Here is a 21920-nt window from a genome sequence, read left to right as displayed (position 1 = left end):
TATTGGCCCAAGTTTTCTAAGCCCAGGAAAGAGCTTAACTGAGATTCGATTCCAGTTTCCACAGATCGCCGCAGAGATGTCGTCACCGGACGGCAGCATCGTGAAGTGGATGAACCGTATGGTTTCCGAACCGTACTATTTTCTCCATTTTCTAGCATTCTTCTCCTACATTCCTGTTCGCTGCTCCGCCGCCAATGTCCTCTCCCCGCTCCGATTATCCCTTCTCCTTCACAGAGTAATTCATCTTCTTTTTCTTAAATCATTTTATGTCGATTTCTTATCAAAATCATGTTTTGATTTTTATTTTGTAGGAATTTCAAGCTTTTCTCGCCTTCTGCGTTTTGGCTGCTGTGAAGGTACGATCCTTGCATCACATGAATGTTTGTTATTCGTTGAGCCCAATACTTCATATGTAGTTTTTGGGGGAATTATTGTCGTTGGACTTTGATTTCTGGGAAGCTCGTAAGAATTCATTGGCAACTCCGCTATTTGTCTGTCTGTGAATGCCAAAATTTTTGTGGAACCTACTTGCCATCTTAATATTGTCCTTCGCTTCGATTCAATAGATCTATCAGAATCCACCGCATGCGTTATATTCCAACTTATAATATGAACACAGAGCAACATTATCAGCATTGGAAGTTTCCTGGACGGACACTCCTTTGTCCCATCTATTTTCAATGACATCATATTCAGGCCATGAACCCAAGAGTAGAGTCCAAACGCCTTAAATTTACTTAGTGCATAATTACTCATGGTGCCAATATAGCATCCGTACCATCTGATGGGTTTTATTGGCCAATTTATTAAGTTCAAACAAAGAAGCTAGTTATTCTTTTAAATGATTGTGGTATTTATTCAAAGATTTTAGAGGCTGGGTGGACCTAGCTGAGCAGGGATGGTCGTAGAACTTAAAAAAGAATAAAATAGAAATATATATGAATTCTGCTCTCCTGGACTGCCTTCCAGGAACCGCCTAGACAATGGGCCGTGTTGTTGACAATTTGTTTCATTGTTTTCATTTAGGTGGTGAAAACAGAATCATGGGAGATTTTTATCGCAGATATTTTATTCTTTGCAAAGGTACACTCTGGACACTGCTCCTTGTATTTAATTACTCAATAATCATCAGCGGATAGTAATGGTGTCGCTTTCTAGTCGGACAGTCAAAATCTGAAAAGGACTTTGAATTTTCATTTTTGATAGTTAAAGATGACATAATTAACAAATATTGACGCTAGAAGTTAAAACTTCTAGACTATACGGCCGGAAGTTGTAACTCTGATAGGATGGATTCTAGTAGATCTAAATTGTTGAAGAACAATTTAACCATTAAAAATAGCTCCAACTATGACTGCTCCATGCAAAACTAACTTTTTTTTTATAAAAAAAAACTGTTGCATCTGCGCCCTTTGCATGGATACATGCAGGACTGTGTTACGATGTGAGGCAATATATAAACTCAGATACTGCTTTTTCTTTTCGATCCCTGGTTAGACTTGCCTAATTTTTCTCTTTGTTTTGATTTAAATTTTACTTAACAAAATAGGCCATTATGTAAAAAAAAACATGCATCCACGGCCCACTCACACACCACAGTGTGTGTGTGAATGAAATGCGATGACCTTAAAAATTCTCATTGAATGACCTTACCGATGTCAATTAATGGTTCAATGATCATCCACCTGTGGATTCATTTTGTTATACTCGACTCACATGCTTCGATAAGGATTCAATAGACATCCTATTTTGCTAAATAATGTGATTTTTGCCATTGCTAGAAAACCTTTTTTGTGCATGTAAGCTACAGAAAGTTGCTATTTGACCTATGAAATCGAGAAGATTTGTGTGGTAGAGGAATTCGAAGATCTGGATCATTATGTTTGGCAACATTTTTGGGGTCTAAATTTAAAAGCTTTTCATAATATGGTCTAAATTTTTACCTTTTCTCATTGATTCATCAGGCAGTTAATCTTTTTAATTGATGGTTTTTTGTTTTTTCCCCCAGATTTTCCTCGTTGCTATGTCTTTGGTCATGGATTATCACTTGGCCTTGTGGTATACATTGGCATTTTTTGGTAGGGGGCATTGCTCAATTTTGTATTATTTGTCTCATCCCTGTCGCAACTTGTTGCATATTTGAATTTACTATCATCATACTTGAACTTTAAAATGCTACTGTGTTTGGAGCAATATATCATGCAATCTAATCCATAATTTGAAACAAACATAAATTCATAGTTTCAGAAGATAACAGTTGACTATATATGGATCAACTTATGGATGACTGCAAATGGAGGGAATGGTTGACTAGAAAATGGCATGTGCAATATTTTGCTTTAATATGTGACTGCCAATTTGGGTATGATTTGGCCCATTGGTTGCTGGATGTGAGTCCTTATCTGGTTAAGTTACTATCTTTCATGAAACGAAATGTAATGTCTTAGCAGCCTGCATTTGTATATTTTGTTTTATGCAATGCCTGTCAGATGAATCTTTGTTTTCCAAAACTATGGTGAGATTTACGACGTTTTCCATTACTGACTTGCCAAAATCTTAGAATTTTAACTGATCGCTGAAATTTGTCTAACAATCTCTACTCATGACACACTTATTTTGCTTCTACCTGGCAGTCATATACATCATCGCTCAACAACCTCCTTATGAAGGACTAGGTACATATAACTTCCCTGTTCCCTGTTACAGTTTGGCTTCCTTCTTTTTAATTTGCATCCGTTTATATGTTCTCGTTGTGCTTGAAGTTCGTATGATAGTTTTGAGCACTCAAAGTGGTCGCAAATAATATGTTTCTTAATGTCTTGGCTTTGTTGTCTTTCTTTCATCATTTCTTCTGAATTTGACTCGTCTAGGTACATTGAATCAACTGACACCACTTCAATTGGAAAGTTTGCTTACTGATGGGAATACCTCAAGATTCTGGCTGGTTGGTGTGTGGAATTTCTTTCTACATTTAAAACAGTGCTATATCCTTTTGATAAATGTTACCAAGTACATGGACATATATTTGACTCCACTATTTGATTGTTCCCCAAGGCTTGAGTTGCAGTGAATGGAAATTTAAGCTTGTGTCTAGTATTTTAATTGTTCGAGCTTTGTGGGATATTAACAAGGCTATGGAATTCTCCAAAACATAATTTAAGTTATTTTTGGCAGGTGGAATTTCGTTGTCTGTCTACCTCTAAATCCATACCCTCAAGCTCTCTCTTCCCTAAACTCTCAATTACGTGAGTCTTGAGCTTCCCCCTATTCACATCCTTAATCTTGATTGTGTGCATATGTTCAAGGCTTCGAGTACATATCTGACCTCAACTCGCTCTTTTTCTTTTTTGCTTTTTTTGTCAAAAAAAGTTTCCAACTCAATTCTATCCATGCTGTCTTTTCAATTGAGGTTTCCCATGCAGATTCTCAAACAAAAATGTTTCTTTTGGATCAGTTGATCTCGGGCTCTTTCCGAATGCTGCAGAGAAATTTGAAATCTCTCTTGGTAAGAGATATATCAAAGCTAACGTTTGTAATTCTGTTCACCTATATCCATCACTTTCTTGAATACGCAATATATGCTATGCGTAACTCTGTTGAACATTGTCTTGATTCATTTACTGCACTGATATGCAGCAAGCCTTCAACAACTTCCTATTTATATATTATATCATGATGGAACTGAGATCTCCCGCTTCCCTGAGCTGGATTTCGAAGCAAATTTTTTTAATCATCCTCTGTCCAAGGTGCTTTTAGTAACCATGATGCTTCATTAATATGTTTTGTTTAAAACTGCTATATATATGTTGTTAGAAACCATTCTGTCATTACTAGCAAGTAATGTTCTTGATTTTAGCAGTATTTTCACCTGGAGAAGAAATACACTGAAATTTGTTATTGTTTTGGGATAATTATTCCTCCTGAATTTATTTACTCGCAGAAACTTCTTTGCCGCCATTTTGAGCTCGACAAACATCTACTCGATTATGTGAATGGCAAGTGAGAAGAACTTTTCATGGTCGACCCAACCATCATCGGATCCAATTATAATTGTTTGTGTTTTTCTTGAATTTTAAACCATTGAGATCTGTAGTGATGATTTTCTTTTATCATATCCTTCTATCAAAGTAAATTTTATTGGCCCTTACTTCTTGATTGAAAGATTCGATTCCTTTTCATTCATAGAGAACGAAGCTTTAAAAATGTAATATAAAAATTTCAAGGGCTATAGAGGAAGTTTATTTACACTATTATAAAATATCCATGCATGACAAAGGATGTTGTTTTTCTAATAGTCATACTCGATATGCATAACCAAAAAAATAAGAAATGAAATCGAGCCTCTATACAGTAAGGAAGTGAATCTGCGTTGATGATAGATTATAGTTTCTTGACAGATAACGAACCTTTCTACTGTAAAGTCTCTCAAGTATTGTAAAATATTCAATCACCATAGGAACTACAAAATCACCTAAAAGGTATGTATTACGATCTATGCCTCACCCAAAAATCAAAATTTCTACTCATTTATTTATGACAGCACATGTAAGAATAAGAAGAAGTTAGTGAGAGTGAAGTAAGAACAGTCACTCCCGGTAAGTATTCATCAAGTTGCACCCTCTCAACAAAAGCATTTGTTGATTGTTCTTGCCTGGGAATATATCTAGAGTTTCAGCGTTATATTTATTGGGAAGTATAGCCTAATAGCATACAAATAGTAAAAGCATACCCTGTTAATAATGTACAACAAAGTTAGTACTCCGTAATATTAACTACTGAAATCTGCTAAAGATAATTTTAAACCATGTCTAGAAACTAGAGTGTTAGTTTCCTTTGTAATAATCCGGAATACAACTGGAGCTCCTAGTGAGGCCACTTTTGTTCTGTGAGGCAGAACTTTTCTCCCTAGGGCTAAGAGATTTGGCCCTGTTCTTTAACATCTCTCTCATGGCTTCAGCTTGGCAAAGCACAGGGTATGCCCTGCCGAGACGGTTGAACCTTGCACAAGTGTAGACATGGGCACGCAATGCCTCCTCTAGTTTTCCGCCATTCTTTTCCATCTCTTCTTTCACAGCCTCTGAGCAAAGCCCACAAACCATGCGCCCCGAGAACTTTTCACGAACCCTTTTCACGTACTCGGGAGTGCACTCCTCGCACATACCGCAGCCCTCGCATTTGGCATCCTCTACCTCTGATATGGGAGATAGGTCGTCCTTGCTTCTGTTTGAGTTTAAGGTTTCTTGGTTGATAAGTTCGAGTGAAATGTCTGATAACGTTCGACCTAAGGTTTCCATCGAGAAGCTGGAGGATTTTTTAGCAACGGTATTGTTTTTTGTGAAGTTTTCACCAGATTCGATATCCCTATGAGGGGCCATTATGGGATCGATTGAATGTGGAGGCGGTACTCTACCCCCAGCTTTTAATTTATAGAGTGCTAGGGATTTGATACTTTACTCGAGAGAAGTTTGCATGAGTATGTGAAGTTTGGACCCTAGTATTGCATTCATCATGTGTGATAGCTGAAACCAACGAGAAAGTTTTAGGAAATGACTTTGTTTAGTCATATATTATCAAAGATATCTTCCCATCATAAAATACTAAAAAAATAACCAACTTATAAAATTCTCTCTTCATGAATTAAATTGCAGCTCGCACAGACTTCCACATGCATTCTGCATTTTTCTGTTATGTCGGCCAGAATAAATGTATCTTCGTGTTTTTTCAGATAAAATGCATCTTTATCATTCATGAATCTATATTTGCATATACCATGTCCGTAAATTTTATGCATATCATTTGTTTATGCTCATATAGATGTAGATAAGTTGATGGATTCTTTGAATTGTGGGTTCTGATTGTTCACGGGTCAGCATATTGCATCCATGAACACAGGCAAAAGTACATGACATGACATCAAATTCTTGTTTTGGCTTTTTCTTTATATTATTCACTTTCCATGTGTAAACAAATACAAGCACCATAAAGGACAACAAAGCCAACACGAGAAAGCAATCAGATCAAAAGGATAGATTACATGTATATAAATAAACATAAAATTAAAGTTTCCTAAGCAATTCACATGAGTCTTGGACTTGAGCTAAAAGAGACTAGTGCGTGGCTTTTAAGTTCATTTCTCAGTGATGATGAATCGATACATTGCGTATATAGATAGCAAGTTTTTGTCTGAGCGAGAGCCTGAGATGTGCTTGAATCCACCTCCGGAGTCGGAGGGTTATTTTAAAAGCTAGAATCACCGTATGTTTTTTTTTTTTTTTTTTGCGGAGAAAACTTGTAATTATATCAATAAGGTCATCTCCGATCCAAATCCATTACTTTTCAACCTTCATCCTCCAAAATAGAAATAAGTGATCGTTATTTTTCAACATTCAACCTATATACTCTAAATGTTACCAAATACTCTAATTTTCTATTTTTTTAATCAACCATTATATATTTATTAATAATCATGTAATTTATTATTAAATAGAACATAATTAAATGTGTATTCGACTCAATTTTTTAAAAAAATAGTGCATTTATTTTGTCATTAAATTACAAACAATCTATTACATTAATCATACATACATAAAAAATAAAGCAAGATAATCTCATAAACGATGCATACGATTAATTTGTTAGTAGTATGTCATTTAATAATCGTCTATTTTCTATGTCCAAAGATCTCGTATTTTTAGTCAGTATCAAGTTTTAAGTCGATAATAAGTGTGTATAATAAATTATGTAATGTTTTGTCATGATCTTGTTCATTTTTTACCATTGTTGTTTCTTACAAATAGTAAAACTACAAAAAATTTAATGGTAAAAATACCCGGAATAAATTAAAAAAGAACAAAAAAATTTAGCAACAAAATTTATTAAAGGGAATGAAAATTTAAAAAAAAAATGAAATTGATCAAAACATAAATTAAAAATTAAAATGACCATTATGCAATTTTGGAGGATGACATTTTCTTAATTTATGTCAATCTCCAAAACAATACTCTCTATAGGCTACAACGATCCTTCAAATAGGAGTGTCCAAAATGAAGAATGGATTTGAAGATGGGTTGGAGCAAAATCCATCCTCCAAGTCGAAATTGAATATTATAAGCCAAAAATTAAAATGTAAATAAGTTTTTACCGATGATTAATTTTACAACACTAACCTTGTCATCAAACACTTCTCCCAAAAAATTAAAACAATAACATGACTAGATAAGGATATTGGGCATCAAATTTGGCACGAAATGCAAGTTTTTCCAGCTTACAAGTTGTCATCTTTGTCAGCACCATTTGGATCATCTGCATCATGATTATTGAATTTCTGACATGTTTCCGAGTCTTCAAATTCACCGAAGACAGCATCATCATCATTGGTACGTAGTTTCCGAGGTTTGATTTCTCAAGGATGCTTTTGACGAGTCTCCTGTGACGAAACGATTGCGAATGCTTTCAATTAGATTTTCCTTCTTCCAATTATTTTGGCTTGATGTATTTAAGAACTTGGAGCAATCATCAATATCAACGTCATTCACATCAGTTCCTTCCTTCAATTTCTGCAATTAATCAATGATGCAACAATTACAACACCAAACACCACCATAAGTTGCATCAACACATATACTGAACCCAATGTTGTAAATGGCGGGCGGCAGTGACAGGGTGATCAATGACCGCCTACCATCTAGTCGGTAAATTTTTTATAGGTAATTATATATACTCATGCAATGTAATTCTAAATAATCATAATTTTGTATGTAACATAATGTCATTAAATAATGTTTATGCATAAAACCAATGTGTGGTCTTGAAGAAGAATCATACACTATTAGTTGAGACGTGAATATCCTCCTCGACCGCAAATTCAACAAAACAAACACAATGGCGAAATCATTCAATAGCTTTCACAAAGCTGATTACTACACATAAGCCATGAAGTTTCAAAAAAAACTGAAAAGAGTAAATTTAGCATAAAAAGATTGAAACTTGATATCCCATTAAAATACCTATCACACGTCGTATTTATCTATTCTATATCTATATAAATATACGGATTGAATTGTGATTTTACTCTATTGTTCTCGTTAATTAGTTGTCATCATTAAATTTGTATCATTTTTTTCCTCGTCTTTAATTGGTTATCCTTGTATTTATTTAATTGACTCTTTCACTCATTTTCATGCATGTACACTTTCTCTTTCACTCACTTTTATATATACATATTTGATCACCTCATTTTTATCATCAAATTGTTGCACAACAGTAAATAATTGTTAAACATCTCAACTTCTTTTTCACTAAAAAAAAAAAACATTTCCAGTGACATATGTTATAGTACCTATAGTTATTTGTATTCTGAAATTTACAAACACAATCATACTCACGTATTTTACCATCGAATTAATCTTCTGTGAGAAGTGCTTGATGGGCTTGTTTTAATATTCTGGTTCAATTCTTTGGTGGAATATTGATATGATAGATTCATGTTTCATTTCACAATGCTTATATTATGTTTTCTACATATTTGATCGATTATGATCACTTGGAAGTTGGAAGCAGTATGCATTTTGACTCTGTATACCACACTTCGTTGATTTTTTTCAGCGACAATTTATTAAAAAAACTTTTTGTTAGTTGATGAAAATGACAATTTAAAAATTAGAATAGTAGTTTGATTTCTGAAGTTGAAAACTTACATACACATATGATATTAAAGTTGTGTTTTAAAAGTAGATATCTTCTGTTCATATGATTTTTATCATTCGAACAATCTACTCTAGATACGATGTCATCTTCATTAATTGAAATTTTACAGCGATGATTTATTATTGTATCTTTTTATGTAAAACTGCATAACACAAATTATCACAAATTTTATTTTACTCTTTTAATAGTTCTTTAAAAATTCGCGAATTATATATACACTCCACAATAATTACATAAAAAATAGAAAAAAACAATAATTAGTTTATTTAATCAATTTGATTAAAATACTACTTTCAACTAGTTTTTCATAAAAAACATTCAATTATAATTTGATAATTAACGTTTCTACAAGAAAATATCAACTAAATCAGATCGACCAAATTATTTTTCGCTCAACAAATTTGATGTTCAAACTAATTTATAATATTTTTATTTAACATAGAGTACGATCATTTAAAATTATCTTATATTACCATTTTTTGTCTCATAAACGTTGAACCACTGTTAAAAAATTAATAATTGATTCTTCATTTAATTATTTTACATATAAATTAATTTATATATGAAGCACAAAAAGTGATAAAAAAAATTAAAATTTTTAGTTAGCAAAAACATTTCTATGTGAAAAATATTTTAGGTGCAACATATTTATTTTTTGTTTTCATTATAAAAATCAGATACGACATAGTTCAAAATATATCAGCAAATAACTGATTTTGATATAGGGATGTTAACTTTTAATGTGACTCGAAAAAACCATAAATCCAAACTGAAAAATTTGAAAAGAAATTGAATCAAAATGAGATGCAAATCATTTTTTTATTCGCATATAAATATTAAAAATAAAGTTTATATTGTTCAAGTAAGGATATATTTGTCAAAACAAAACCAACAAAATAATAAAATTTAATTAGATAATAAATAATTTCATTTTATTTTGTAATATTATATATTTCATATGAAAATAATTAGCCTTTATATTTCTTTTTTGTTTTTAATAATTATTATATTTCATATTTCTAAGTTTTATTATAACTAATATATATATATATATATATATATATATATATATATACACCTTAAAACTACGTAAAAACATAATTCCACCATCATAGTAATAAAAAAATATTATTTCTCAGCATAGGCTCATTTCTTTAACTTTGAAAAAAATTAAAAGAGACATATATAAGTTTACTTTTGCCTCAAGTTTAATATTCATACTCACGTATTTTACCATCAAATTAATCTTGCTTAATTTTTTTTTTTTTTTTTTTTGCAAAAACCAGGGTACAATGATTAATGGATTGATTTTCTCAAATGTCAATGAATATTTTCGCAAGTTATTGGAAACCAATAAGTTGTATACAATACATAACTCTCTTATCAAATGCATAGACTCTAGATATTCAAATGTCAACCCCAAATTTGAGCTGAATTTACAAAAAAAATACCATAGTTTCATAGCTACCTCGGATGCTAAAGATGTCACACCTAACATTTAAATTCAAGGGATTTGACGAACTCGCCAATATCATGAATGCAAAAGAAGTTCTGCGTAAGTTCTCTTATCTTGAATAAATAATTTTTCGAACTGAAAATAGAAGTCATATTTCTCAGTATGTTGTAAAACAAACTTTCTTTCTTCATTTCCTAAATGTTTTTTTTAGCAAAAATGACTAATGTGTGGTGTAAATCGAAAAAATGAAACAGATGCACAACATTTACAAACTACGCCTACAACTGCAATGATTCTTAACCCACTATGTGACATCACCAAAAAAATACAAACATGGTACATATTTCTGAATTTCTAACTCTTTGTATTTTTGAGTTATACATTTCATTGTATAAATTGTATGAACTTACTTATTTATTCACAAAAATTATTCTAGCATGACAGCTTTCTTTTTAAATATATAAAATGATGTTAGAAACTAGATAAAAACACTGGAAATTTTGTTTATTATAATATATGAATGATTAAAGACTATTATTTATAATAAATTTGTAGGTTGGATGCAGACCAAAAACAAGACAAGTTAAAAGAACTTTGAGTTACGAAGACACTCATAGACGCCAAACAAGTGACATTAGATGATGTAACAAAAAACCGAGCTATGTTGACGGATGTACTGCATTTACTATTTATGAATCTTAATAGTTTTAATTACTAAAATGATACAAAACAAAAACCAGATAATTTGCCCATGCTAAATATTAAAAGTTTTAACAACTAACATTCAAACTAAACCAAGATTCGAAATGCTTCTTATTTTTACATAGAACAACTACATTTGATACGGAGCAAGATAAAGGAAATCGAAAACAAAGCTACTCCATGGTATGAAACATGTGATCATTGTTTCCAAGCTGCTACAAAAACAAACAACAAAGCAAGTTGTGCCAATTGCATCAACTATCCAATTAAGATCATTCCAAGGTAATAAAAAATACCAATACCCAACCCAAGTTTTAGGTCACAGTAAAAAAAAAAGAGATGACCACTACTTTACTTCTTTATGTTGCAGGTATAGAATAACAATCACAATTGAAGATGGGAATGAGACGGTAAGGATAACATTATTTGGAAAAGTTGTGGCATCTTTTGTTGGATGTTCTATTGAAGATTTCATTCAAATTCATGACCAGGTATAAAAAAAACAAACAAATGATTTTATATCTACATAAAATAAAATATTTAGATTTTCAATCTAACAATAAAAATTTGCAATGCAAAATTTACCAAATAACTCATATAAAGATTTGCTAATTAAGTCAACCAAGCTCCACACATTCTTGTTCAAGTTGGATAATTCAGTAGAAATACGTGATGGAGTGTTAAAGATTGTGGCAAAAAGCTATTGAGATACATGACAATTATCCAACAACAAATGTCAATATCAGGAAACGGAGATCTCGGAAGATTATCAAGCAAACTAAACAAAGCAATGTACCGGCAAAGGTAGAAAAGTCAAATGAATTAAGCATCAACAGAAACATAAAGATCCTTGAAGATGAAGATGAAGATGAAATAGAGATTCGAGATGACGAACCAATTGACGCCTACAAAAAAAGAGCTAAGAAGATAAAAATCGATGGGTACAAAAAGATTTCAGGGGATCTTCAAATCAAAGACAAGAAAATGTCATGATTTTATTTGTTACCAAATAATTATTTATTAATCTATTAATAGTTATTCTGATTGCAAAAATAATTCCAACATATTTAAATAAGATTATTATATACAAATTATCTCTATTTCTCTACGTGCGTTGCACGTGCATTTATCTAATATTCACAAATATATATATATATATGTGTGTGTGTGTGTGTGTGTGTGTATTATATGGGCTTGCCAATCTGCAAACACCCGATGTTCAACGCAACCCCATGATCAATACGTTCCTGAACAAATAGTACTCGTCTTCTTTCGTGTTCGATGGGCAAAAATGAGAACGATTTGATGATTGTTGCACAACTGTTGTGTTAGGTTGGTTCTTAGTGTTGGCATCACAAGGTTGAAATCTCCTCATGGCCTCGACAAAGAGCAAGTACGTCAGGGCAGATTGATCAAAATTCTGGAGATAAATTAAGGTATGGTGAGTTTGCCAATTTAAATTTAAAAAAGTTGTCCCTTCCCATGGATTTCATGTTGTCTCATCCCAAGACTATATTGTGGTTTCTGAGAAAATAACCGCGCATCACTTTTTTTTAAGGCAAAATTGCTTTTTTGATATCATTTGTTTATCTCTTTATGATTTTGGTTTCGCATTTTATCGAATTTCAGTCTTAATCTGTTATAATTGTTTGTTTTGATAATGTAGCTCAAATGCGGCCGTTGAGGTCATCAACACTGCTAACGAGAAAAGATCAAAATTATCAAAACGTATAAGACTAAGATTAAAATTTGACAATATATGACTAAAATCGAAAATAGGTAAAATACTAAACAAAAAATGAAATTTTCACAAAAATATGTAAACATACATATATACACACACGCTCACACACACTTACGTATATATATGTGCATAGCTACGATTAAAAACTATAATAACTCTTGAATTTTGATTCTAACCAAACAATTGTTGTTGGTTATGCACGATACGTCTAAGGTTCTTGAACTATAATAATACCGATCGAGTATCGGGTACTCGACCAAATTTTATGGATCTATCTGTCTACTCAATTAAAAAAATAAATGTATTTTTGTGTGGTTAGTCATAACCAGATACAATGACAAATGACCAATTCATGAAATGATATAATGACATGATTTTTTACACAGAATTCTTCCATGCTTGAGTCTGTACGTAGGTTTATCAGGCGAGCGTATTTGACAAGATACTGCATATATTCAATATCTGTCTAATGTGCATTCGAAAATGATGGTTGCAGATTACTCGTCAAAAAAATTAAAAATTTGCAACCAATCTGTTATGATATTCTTTTAATCTATATAAAAAAAAAAATTTCCCATTATTTATAGCATAATTTATAGTACCTAAGATGGTAAGAGTAAGTGGTATTTTTACTGCGATATCATAGAATGACTTGTCACTGCGTGTCCCGATAAAATTCACATTGAAAAAAACTAAATAAAAAGTTTGTCAAAAATTAAAATCAGAGAAAATCGAGAAGCGAAACCCTATTAGGAATGGTACTCTACTTCAAGGCCCGACCAGAGTCCGGAGATTACACCATTTTTATGGGCCTCGACAAGTACGAGAACGAGGAGCTCATCAAATATGGTTTCATCGAAGATATCTGGTACTCGTTTTCGTTTTCTTTTTTTTTTTTTTTTGTTCTTTTTCCAATTGTGTAGATGTTGAATTTTTGTTTATTTTACTTGGTTTAGCTGGTCTTGATGATCCGAGATTCCAATGCTTACATTGGATGGGAAGATAAATATTATTGACTTCTATTTTATTTATTCTGTTTTGCCGTTGCTTAATTTTTAGAAGCCTTTGGTAATCCCACTGATTGGTTTGTAGAAACAGTAATATAGGACGAGGCATTGGAATCAAATTTCAAGGCATTTTTAGTGGTTTTGATGAAGATCACTGCATTCAAATGGGTGTGAAATGATGAACAGTCAATCAAGATTGTGTTTTGGATATGCCTTTTGAGACTATGCCAAGTGTTACTGCTTTCTTGACGTGAATTCTTTCCCGTAGGTTCCATGTGGATAAAATGTCTTCGGCCCATGTTTATTTGAGATTGCACAAGGGTCAAACCTTTGACAATATACCCGAAGGTGTATTGGAAGATTGTGTCCAACTAGTCAAGGCTAATTCTATCCAAGGTAAGTTCTCATGTATATTTGGCATCAGCTTGTTTGCTTTTTATTTTACTGAGTGTGGGGATGCTTAGCTGATTGGATCGCATGCTTAAGATCGTTATTTGCCATTTGATATGTTAAAAACCAGCTGAAACGCTTGGCTGAGTTCTTTTCAGATTGTTTTATGCTTTCACTTGGCTGCTGTCAACTAGAAATTTGTTTATTTATTTGTTTGCAGACCCTTTTTTCTTTGTTTTCTTGCAGGAAACAAAGTAAATAATATCGATGTTGTTTACACTCCCTGGCAAAATCTTAAAAAGACCCCTTCCATGGAGGTCGGGCAAGTTGGTTTCCATAGTACAAAAATGGTGAGTTTTATTCTTAATTGTTCTCTCTCGTAATCACTAGCAATAGATTCTATTATATGTGGTTCTTATATTGAATTTGCTGACTTTTTTTTGCTTAGGTTCGAACCGTGAGAGTGGAGAAGCGAATAAATGAGATTGTGAACAGGTTAAACAGGACGAAGGTGGAAAGAACGCCTGATTTAAAAGGTGCTTGTATCTCCTTGTCATACATCCCTCTGATTGAGAGCAACGCATTCTCTTTTTGTTTTCCTCCTTTTATTATTAATATTATTTTTTGTTTCTTTGCATGTTAGCCCTGTCTTTCAGTTAAGTTCAACTTACTTATTAGGCTTTTATGTTTATATGTTTTAGCTGAACGAGAGGTGGTTAATGCTGCTGAGAGGTCAGAGAGGAAACAACAGCTTAGAGACAAAGTAAGTTATTTCTATTTATGTGTCTATGCTAGCAATTAACCTAGAGCCTTTTAGAGTAACAACTTATTATTTATTTGATGTGGCACTTTTGTTTGAGAATACTCCTGCTTATCTTTTGTTGGGGTATTAATTTCTCGATTTGTCCAACTTTTTAATTTCATCAGTTTTTTTTAAAGAAGATTTTCTTTTGTTTTTAATATACCACTCCTCTGATTCGGTTCCTATAAAAAAAAACCACTCCTCTGATAATCGCGCTATTGCTAGTATATATCTACGTTCTTGAAATTTAATTAATTTGGTTTTTTATTTTTCTGAGTGGTTTCATCCTGAATGCTTAAGTGAATACTTGCTTGCTGGGTTTTTCCTCTGAAACTTGGATATTATAAAACTCTGTTCTTTGTTCTGTGGTGTTTAGTTTCCTTTAAAAGTAGCTATGGCTTGTGCTATCCAGGCTATACTATCCATCTGTTATATGCAAGTTCTTTTTCAGGTGTCGATAATTGTTTTATGTTTGTGGTATATCTTCTTTGATAGCAGTCTGTTTCGAGTTTATCAGCTTTGTTCTCAGGAAGTTCTGCTAAAATTCTCAGTTTTATTGGCGTTTTGGTTTTCAGTAATTGATGCTGATTGTTGGTTTAGTTGATGAAATTGTATGGGTTTCAGTAGTAGTTATATCATGCATTATTTTAAAGAATTTAAAAGAAATTCAATTTCTACACTGTGACAAGGAGATGTTTTTGCAGAAACGACGAGAGGATTTGGAAAAGCTTGAAAAAGAAAGACAAGCAGAACTAAGGAGCTACAAAAATTTGATGGTGGCCGAAAAGATGACATCTAACAAGGACATAGCATCAACCAGCAAGTCCCTCCAAGAACTTGAAGAAGACTTCATGTGAATGAGGAAAGCTTCCATATTCTTTGAAAAATCGCGACGTTGTGGATTCGAGAAATATATTAGAGGATAGCTCTTCTGTTGTACTGAAATCAGATGATGACCGAAAAAACGTTTTGGATCAGATTTTGCGTAAAATAAGTCAATACTGAGAAACATGTCAATACCATATACACTGCTTTTAACTAACTCTGAGTTTTTTTTAAATGTCTACGGCAGTTATTCCTGAGCTAAATATTTTCATATTTGATCATTTGGCCGAAAATTGTCAAATAAAGCTAACTAGCATGGATTGCGGCTGCTTGACTCGAGACTGACAAGTAAAGATAATGATATTCATATCAAGTATGCATAATTAAACCATTATTACCTAAATTTAAAAATTTCGGCGCTTCTCTGAATTTGATTGATTTTTTAATTCATCAATCTTTTCGTGTTTAAATCTCAAAAGTAATTTTTACAAGGTTTGGGTCGTAAATAAATAACTTCTCCATCTTTATGAAATCGTCTGTTTGTTGTTGCATAGGTTTAATCACATTCCTGTAAATGTGTTCTTACTCGAATCAGAGTCATCATCCGTGTTCCATTAGAGCATCCGATGTTGGCGCGGGGTATTTAGATTGCAGCTCACCCAGTTGATATTTGCCTTTCTCCGTCAAACTTTTATCATTATCGAATTTCAAAGGTGTAATTTAAGTCGAAAGCAACCATCTTTTTTGCCATTTGAGCTCTAACATCAAATTTGGTATCAGGAGTGTCAACGGCGGCAGAAGTGGGAGTTTTGACAATGAGAGGCATGGAAGATATGTTAATGCCCATTTTAAGAAAATGCAGTAACATGAGATGCTTGAGGAGATGACATGCTCAAATGGATAAATTCTCCGTGATGCAAAGCAATTTCTTAGCGACGAGAATGCTAGAAATATGCGATCAAAACGTCGAGATACGGTGTGCAGGTTTGCTATTTAAACAAGTTCTTGAACCGAATGTTACTTGAACAATGCCATGATTAGAGCATATGCACACCACCATATGTATATATTGACCATTAATGTCTATATGCAAATGCTGAGACATCCATTTGATCGAGTTGAAGATGCTGCTTTTCCGGATAGATTTACATACCCCTTTTTCTTAAGTGAAATGAAATTCATTAAGCGGTAAAAATAGTTTGTGTACAAACTAAGTTGGACATCCCCAGGAGATAGTCTAACAATAAACATAAATGCAAAGAGTAAGACGAACAACAAGTCCAACAATTCCAACAATTCAATTATAACAATAGATCAAGTGCTCGGCCTTCAGTAGGAATGCATCTGAGAGTGTGGATCTTTTATCTTCTTCACAATATCATTCGCAATCGGTATATCATTTTCAAATATCACTATGTTCCTCAAATTCTATATATGATAGACCGTCACTGATAACGCCACAGCTCGCATCTCACTGATAACGCCACAGCTCGCATGCGTGACAGTGTTGAGTTACCTCGGTATGTCGTTCTAAATGCCTTTAACACCGCAGCTGAAGATGTAAAACCCCGGATTTTTACAATCATGATCATATCAGATTAAGAATTTGATTATACTAGGATGGTGTAATCTTGAATGTTGATATTATTATTCAGAATATAAGATTTCTTTTGAGGTTATATAAGCCGTGTACATAATTTTATCGCTGTGCAGAATTTTGAAGCTCGAAATTTATATGGTATTATTTACCGTGCAACTTTAAATTTTGGGAGGAATAAATCTATCTCTATCCAAGAATTAATCAAGGAATTTCGAAAATTAACCGATAAAGGATATAAGATTTAAGTTGAGATTAAGATACCGGGATAAAAGATCAAGCATGGGATAATAAAATCACTAGAATTCGAATTAATCTATGTATATATATATATATCCTATGTGAATTTCGAAATTTAGGGGATGGAAGATTTGGAATTTCGGTTATCACCCAAATCACGGATAGATAGATCACGATTCGAGATAAAAGATTTGAGTCAAATTTCAACGCGATATCACTCGATCCCGATAGCAGGCAACCCCTATAAATAGGAGGGCCTAGTATCTCGAAAATTGCACCTAAAATTCATTCCATATTTTCGAAATTCTTCCCCTAGTCTCCTTAGGATTTTCGAGAGCCGCGAAGCGCTGCAGCAATCCAGCCGCCGAAGAGGAAATTCGAAATTTCCAGTACAAGAACCCTAGCCTCTTCACGTTTTCTCTCGAGTTTAAGGTAAGTGGGCAATTTTAAATGTTTGAATTTTCGGTTATGTGTCTTTCCTGTCTTTTTAAAATTCAGTCGAGCACCGTCGATGTGTCTCTACGTTTTTTTTTAAAATCTTGGTACGTTATGTGTTGGCACTGTGAGGATTCCCTGAAAATGGATGGAATTCCAACATATGGACCTTGGCGGTGGGATAGAACCGTTTTATGGCATCGCCCCCTCAGAGGATTAAAACTTAGGGACTGATATCAGTGAACCATAGAATGTGGAAAAATCGCAGTGCTGTTATGTTACGATATGAATATGAATATGGTACGAAAAACATGATATGTCTATGTTTATGTGTCAAACTATTTTTCGAAAATTGTGTCATATTTTTATGTTGTGCTCGAACGGTCCCCACTTGCTGAGTGACGACCATATCACTCACCCCTTACAACCTTCCCCAGATAAATCCGAAGAACAGGTTGAAGAAGAAGAATCTGATCAATTTTGGGGCTGGTGATTATTTTAAATTTCGAGATTTGCTTTAAAGGGATTTTCGAATTTTAGTACTTTCAATTTCATGTAAGACGTTTCCGCAGTTTTATTTTATTAAAGACTTTGTTTTGAGGAATTATGATTAATAAACTGGTTTTCGGTTTATACTATGCTACGAGGCTGGTTGTTTTCAATTGAGTGATTGTTAAACGACGTCGGTGTCAAATCCCGAGTTTCGGGACGTGACATTTAAGTGGTATCAGAGCCGCAAGGTTCATAATCCGAGTGGGAGAAATCGATTTTCGAAAAAATAAAAAACCGACGAAAAAATGTTCGGTGGAATTTTAACTTGAGGCTGACACTATCCCCTCCGAAACGGCCCAACGAACGATACTCACCACACTAAAGTCGTGAGGTAGAGGTCAAAATCGCGAAAATCCATCGTTTAGACCTCCGAAACCTCGTTTTTGCCGTTTTAGGAAAGTTTCGTAACCCCTATAACTTTTTGTAGGAAACTCCGAATTCGATTCCGTCAACTGTTCTGGGATCCTCTCAACATATGCTTCGAATCCATATGTCTATCTCAAAACTTTCCATTTTTGGAAATTTTCGAAAATTTTTAATTTCAGTACCCTACTCTATCCTGATATTTTGTTTTGTCATATTTATGATGTTCTAAACATTTTCTTTTTCTTTATTTCAGGAAATGGCCCCATCAAGTCCCCCGAGATTCCGTACTCGTGCCCAAGCTGCCATCCGTATGAAGCAGCTTGCCCTTGACAATCAGTCACGCCTGATCAAGCGACTTCGAGCCCGGTTAGGCGAGAAGAGACAAGAAATTCAGACTCTAGCCACGGAAAATGAGGACATAAGGGTCCAACTCAATAAGGCGATCTATCAAGGAGAGTTGGTAAGAGGAGATAACATGGATTTGAGGGATGGCATAGAGCATGGCTTGTATCGAGAGAAAAAGCTGCAAGAAGATATCGACCGATACTTGAAGGAAGAAAAACAGCAGAATGCCAGGAGCAAAAGAGACTGGAAAATTTAAGTGAGGCTATAAGCTGCATTGCCAAGGTGAACCATCAACTGACTCAACTAGGGTGAAGCACTGAAGAACAAGATCAAGCAGAATAAGAGGGAGTACGAACAGCGCCACCAGTGTACCATAGATCTGTTGGACGAGGCAGAGGCAGATGTTCAGGGGTGGAAGACGCAAGTGGCCCAGCTTAATACAGAGAATGCCTAGCTCACTCATATGGTAGAGCTACTACAGTAAGGAGAGCCGGATGAGGAGCCGGAAGCGGAAGAACCTATAGAGATTGAGGAGCCTATCGCAGCCGTCGGAGATGGAGAGATAGAGGATTAGATTAGGGTGTTTTAGTGATTTTTGTTCTAGGAGTTTATTTTTTCATTATTGCTATTTTATTCAGTACGACTTTTATTTCATTTAGATTGGTCATGTTCTTTCTTTGAGAAATCAATAAAAAAAATTTCTATTTGATTCATTGATTTCGATTTATTTCAGCACAATCTATCGTATAAATTATACTCGTACAACAAATTCTTAGAACTTGAAATTTGTAGGAAATGGCCGGCAGACCCCCAAGACAGAACCGCAACCCGCGTTGTGCTAATACCGACCGTGAAAGCAGACAGGAGAATGGGCAGGGAAATGGACCCCCGCCTGCAGTCAACTTAAGCCGAGCTGATCTCATGGCCATAGCCACTATAGTGGCGAAAACACTGCAAGGGTTGGGAAACCCGAACGCCAATCAACCTCCACCACCACCACCACCTAATGGAATCAAATTTCATTACGAGTCCCTTCGTAAGAACAGGTGTCCGACATTCAGAGGGGACGTCGATCCTGAAGTTGGCCAGAGTTGGCTAAAAAGTATCGAGACTCAGTTGAGGCTACTGGAAGTTCCCGATGCGCTCAAAGTTGATGTGATCGTGCCCTTCTTGGAAGACAAGGCAGCTAAATGGTGGGAAACAGTCTCGCCAGCCATGACCGCTGCTGGACCAATCACATGGCGAATCTTCCGGGAAACATTTCTGAAACAGTACTACCCGGCAGAAGTCAGATTGTAGAAGTTAAGTGAGTTTGAGAATCTCACTCAAGCTCCAGATATGTCAGTAGTGGAATACACCTCCCAGTTTAATGCCCTTGGATCTTACGCTCTGGCAATCATGGCGGACGAAGTTTTGAAATTGCACCGTTTTAAAAGGGGATTGAACAGCAGGATCCAATCAGCTCTAGCAGTCTACCAACCCGCGAATTTTTCAGACCTAATGGGCGCAACTATCCGAGCTGAAACTGATATCCAGCGCAGGGAGAAGGAAAATAAGAACAAAAGGCCTATGAATAGTCAATCCTCACATAGCAATCAGACTTTCAAGAAGCCTAACAAGTCCGATGGACTGTCTAAAGGGCCTTCACCTACCTCAAGCTACCAAGATATTAAGCCTTGCCCAACTTGTCACTTACGACACCTGGGAGAATGCCGAAGAAATAGTGGCGTATGCTTCGGATGTGGGAAAGCGGGACACCGAATTGCCGAATGTCCTACTGCCGCCAACCAAGCAGCCGGGCCCAACAAGGAAACTGGGAAAAATACAGGAGCTAACCCCAACAAGCCAAAGGAAGGCAAGCCTAACGCCAGGGTCTTTGCTATGACTCAAGAAGAGGCCGACGACGCCAATGAAGTTGTGTCAGATACAATCCTAATTCAAAAAGTGTCTGCTTATGCGTTATTTGATTGTGGTGCTACGCATTCCTTTATGTCTAAGAGACTTGCTAAGAAACTAGGACTTAAGCCCGAAGTATTAGCTGAACCTTTTCGAATAGCTACACCGACAAGTAAGGCCATCGAAACTCACGAGATTCACAGGGACTATTTAATCAGTATCGGTAATCAAATATTCAGTGCAGACCTGATACAATTAGTTATGGCCGACTTCGACATCATTCAAGAAATGGATTGGTTAGCCAGAAACAATGCATTAGTGGATTGTAAAGGGAAAAGAGTGAAGCTCCGAACCCCAAATCAGGAAGAGATCGTGTATCATGGTGAATACAAGGAACGGAAATCACTCCTTTCCGCTTCCCAAGCATGGAAGGCCATGAAGTCCGGAGAAGATATCTACCTAGAAATGTTTAGCGAAGTGCAAGGAAAAGTCGAACTGAAGATAGAAGACATCCCAGTAGTATGTGAGTTCTCGGATGTTTTTCCAGAAGAACTCACAGGGATAGTCCCGGACCGCAAAGTCGAGTTCGAAATTAATCCGGTTCCTGGTGCAGCACCAATTTCGAAAGCACCTTACAGGATGGCGCCAGATGAACTCAAGGAGTTAAAGGAGCAACTCTAAGAATTGCTGGACAAAAAGCAAGTCCGACCAAGTGTGTCCCCATGGGGAGCTCCAGTACTCTTTGTAAGGAAAAAATATGGGAGTATGAGATTGTGCATCGACTATAGAGAACTGAACAAGATCACTATTAAGAACAAGTACCCCTTCCCGAGGATTGACGACCTATTTGATCAGCT

The 21920-nt window shown here is 34.8% G+C and overlaps 4 protein-coding genes across 4 annotated transcripts; 3 read left to right on the top strand and 1 right to left on the bottom strand.

Annotated features, from left to right (window-relative positions):
- Positions 1-2: 2 nt before the first annotated feature.
- On the top strand, positions 3-4178 carry LOC142519027 (uncharacterized). Its single transcript, XM_075621913.1, has 10 exons — positions 3-235; positions 312-356; positions 1027-1083; positions 2009-2078; positions 2634-2675; positions 2871-2944; positions 3175-3245; positions 3423-3505; positions 3637-3746; positions 3941-4178. Exons 1-10 carry the CDS (start codon positions 77-79, stop codon positions 4001-4003), a joined length of 774 nt encoding a protein of 257 aa, XP_075478028.1. The 5' UTR covers positions 3-76; the 3' UTR covers positions 4004-4178.
- A 645-nt stretch (positions 4179-4823) lies between these two features.
- On the bottom strand, positions 4824-5375 carry LOC142519878 (uncharacterized). Its single transcript, XM_075622893.1, has one exon. It carries the CDS (start codon positions 5373-5375, stop codon positions 4824-4826), a length of 552 nt encoding a protein of 183 aa, XP_075479008.1.
- Positions 5376-13298: 7923 nt separating this feature from the next.
- LOC142519263 (uncharacterized) lies at positions 13299-15866 on the top strand. Its single transcript, XM_075622222.1, has 6 exons — positions 13299-13476; positions 13884-14011; positions 14252-14355; positions 14454-14541; positions 14707-14768; positions 15512-15866. Exons 1-6 carry the CDS (start codon positions 13364-13366, stop codon positions 15662-15664), a joined length of 648 nt encoding a protein of 215 aa, XP_075478337.1. The 5' UTR covers positions 13299-13363; the 3' UTR covers positions 15665-15866.
- Positions 15867-20505: 4639 nt separating this feature from the next.
- Positions 20506-21744, top strand: LOC142519877 (uncharacterized). The gene has a single exon (XM_075622892.1). It carries the CDS (start codon positions 20506-20508, stop codon positions 21742-21744), a length of 1239 nt encoding a protein of 412 aa, XP_075479007.1.
- The last annotated feature ends 176 nt before the right edge of the window (positions 21745-21920 follow it).

Source organism: Primulina tabacum, chromosome 11 (genome assembly GCF_025594145.1).
Source record: "Primulina tabacum isolate GXHZ01 chromosome 11, ASM2559414v2, whole genome shotgun sequence".
NCBI lineage: Eukaryota > Viridiplantae > Streptophyta > Magnoliopsida > Lamiales > Gesneriaceae > Primulina > Primulina tabacum.
Note: the sequence above shows the minus strand (reverse complement) of the source record. Positions and strands in the feature narration are given on the sequence as shown.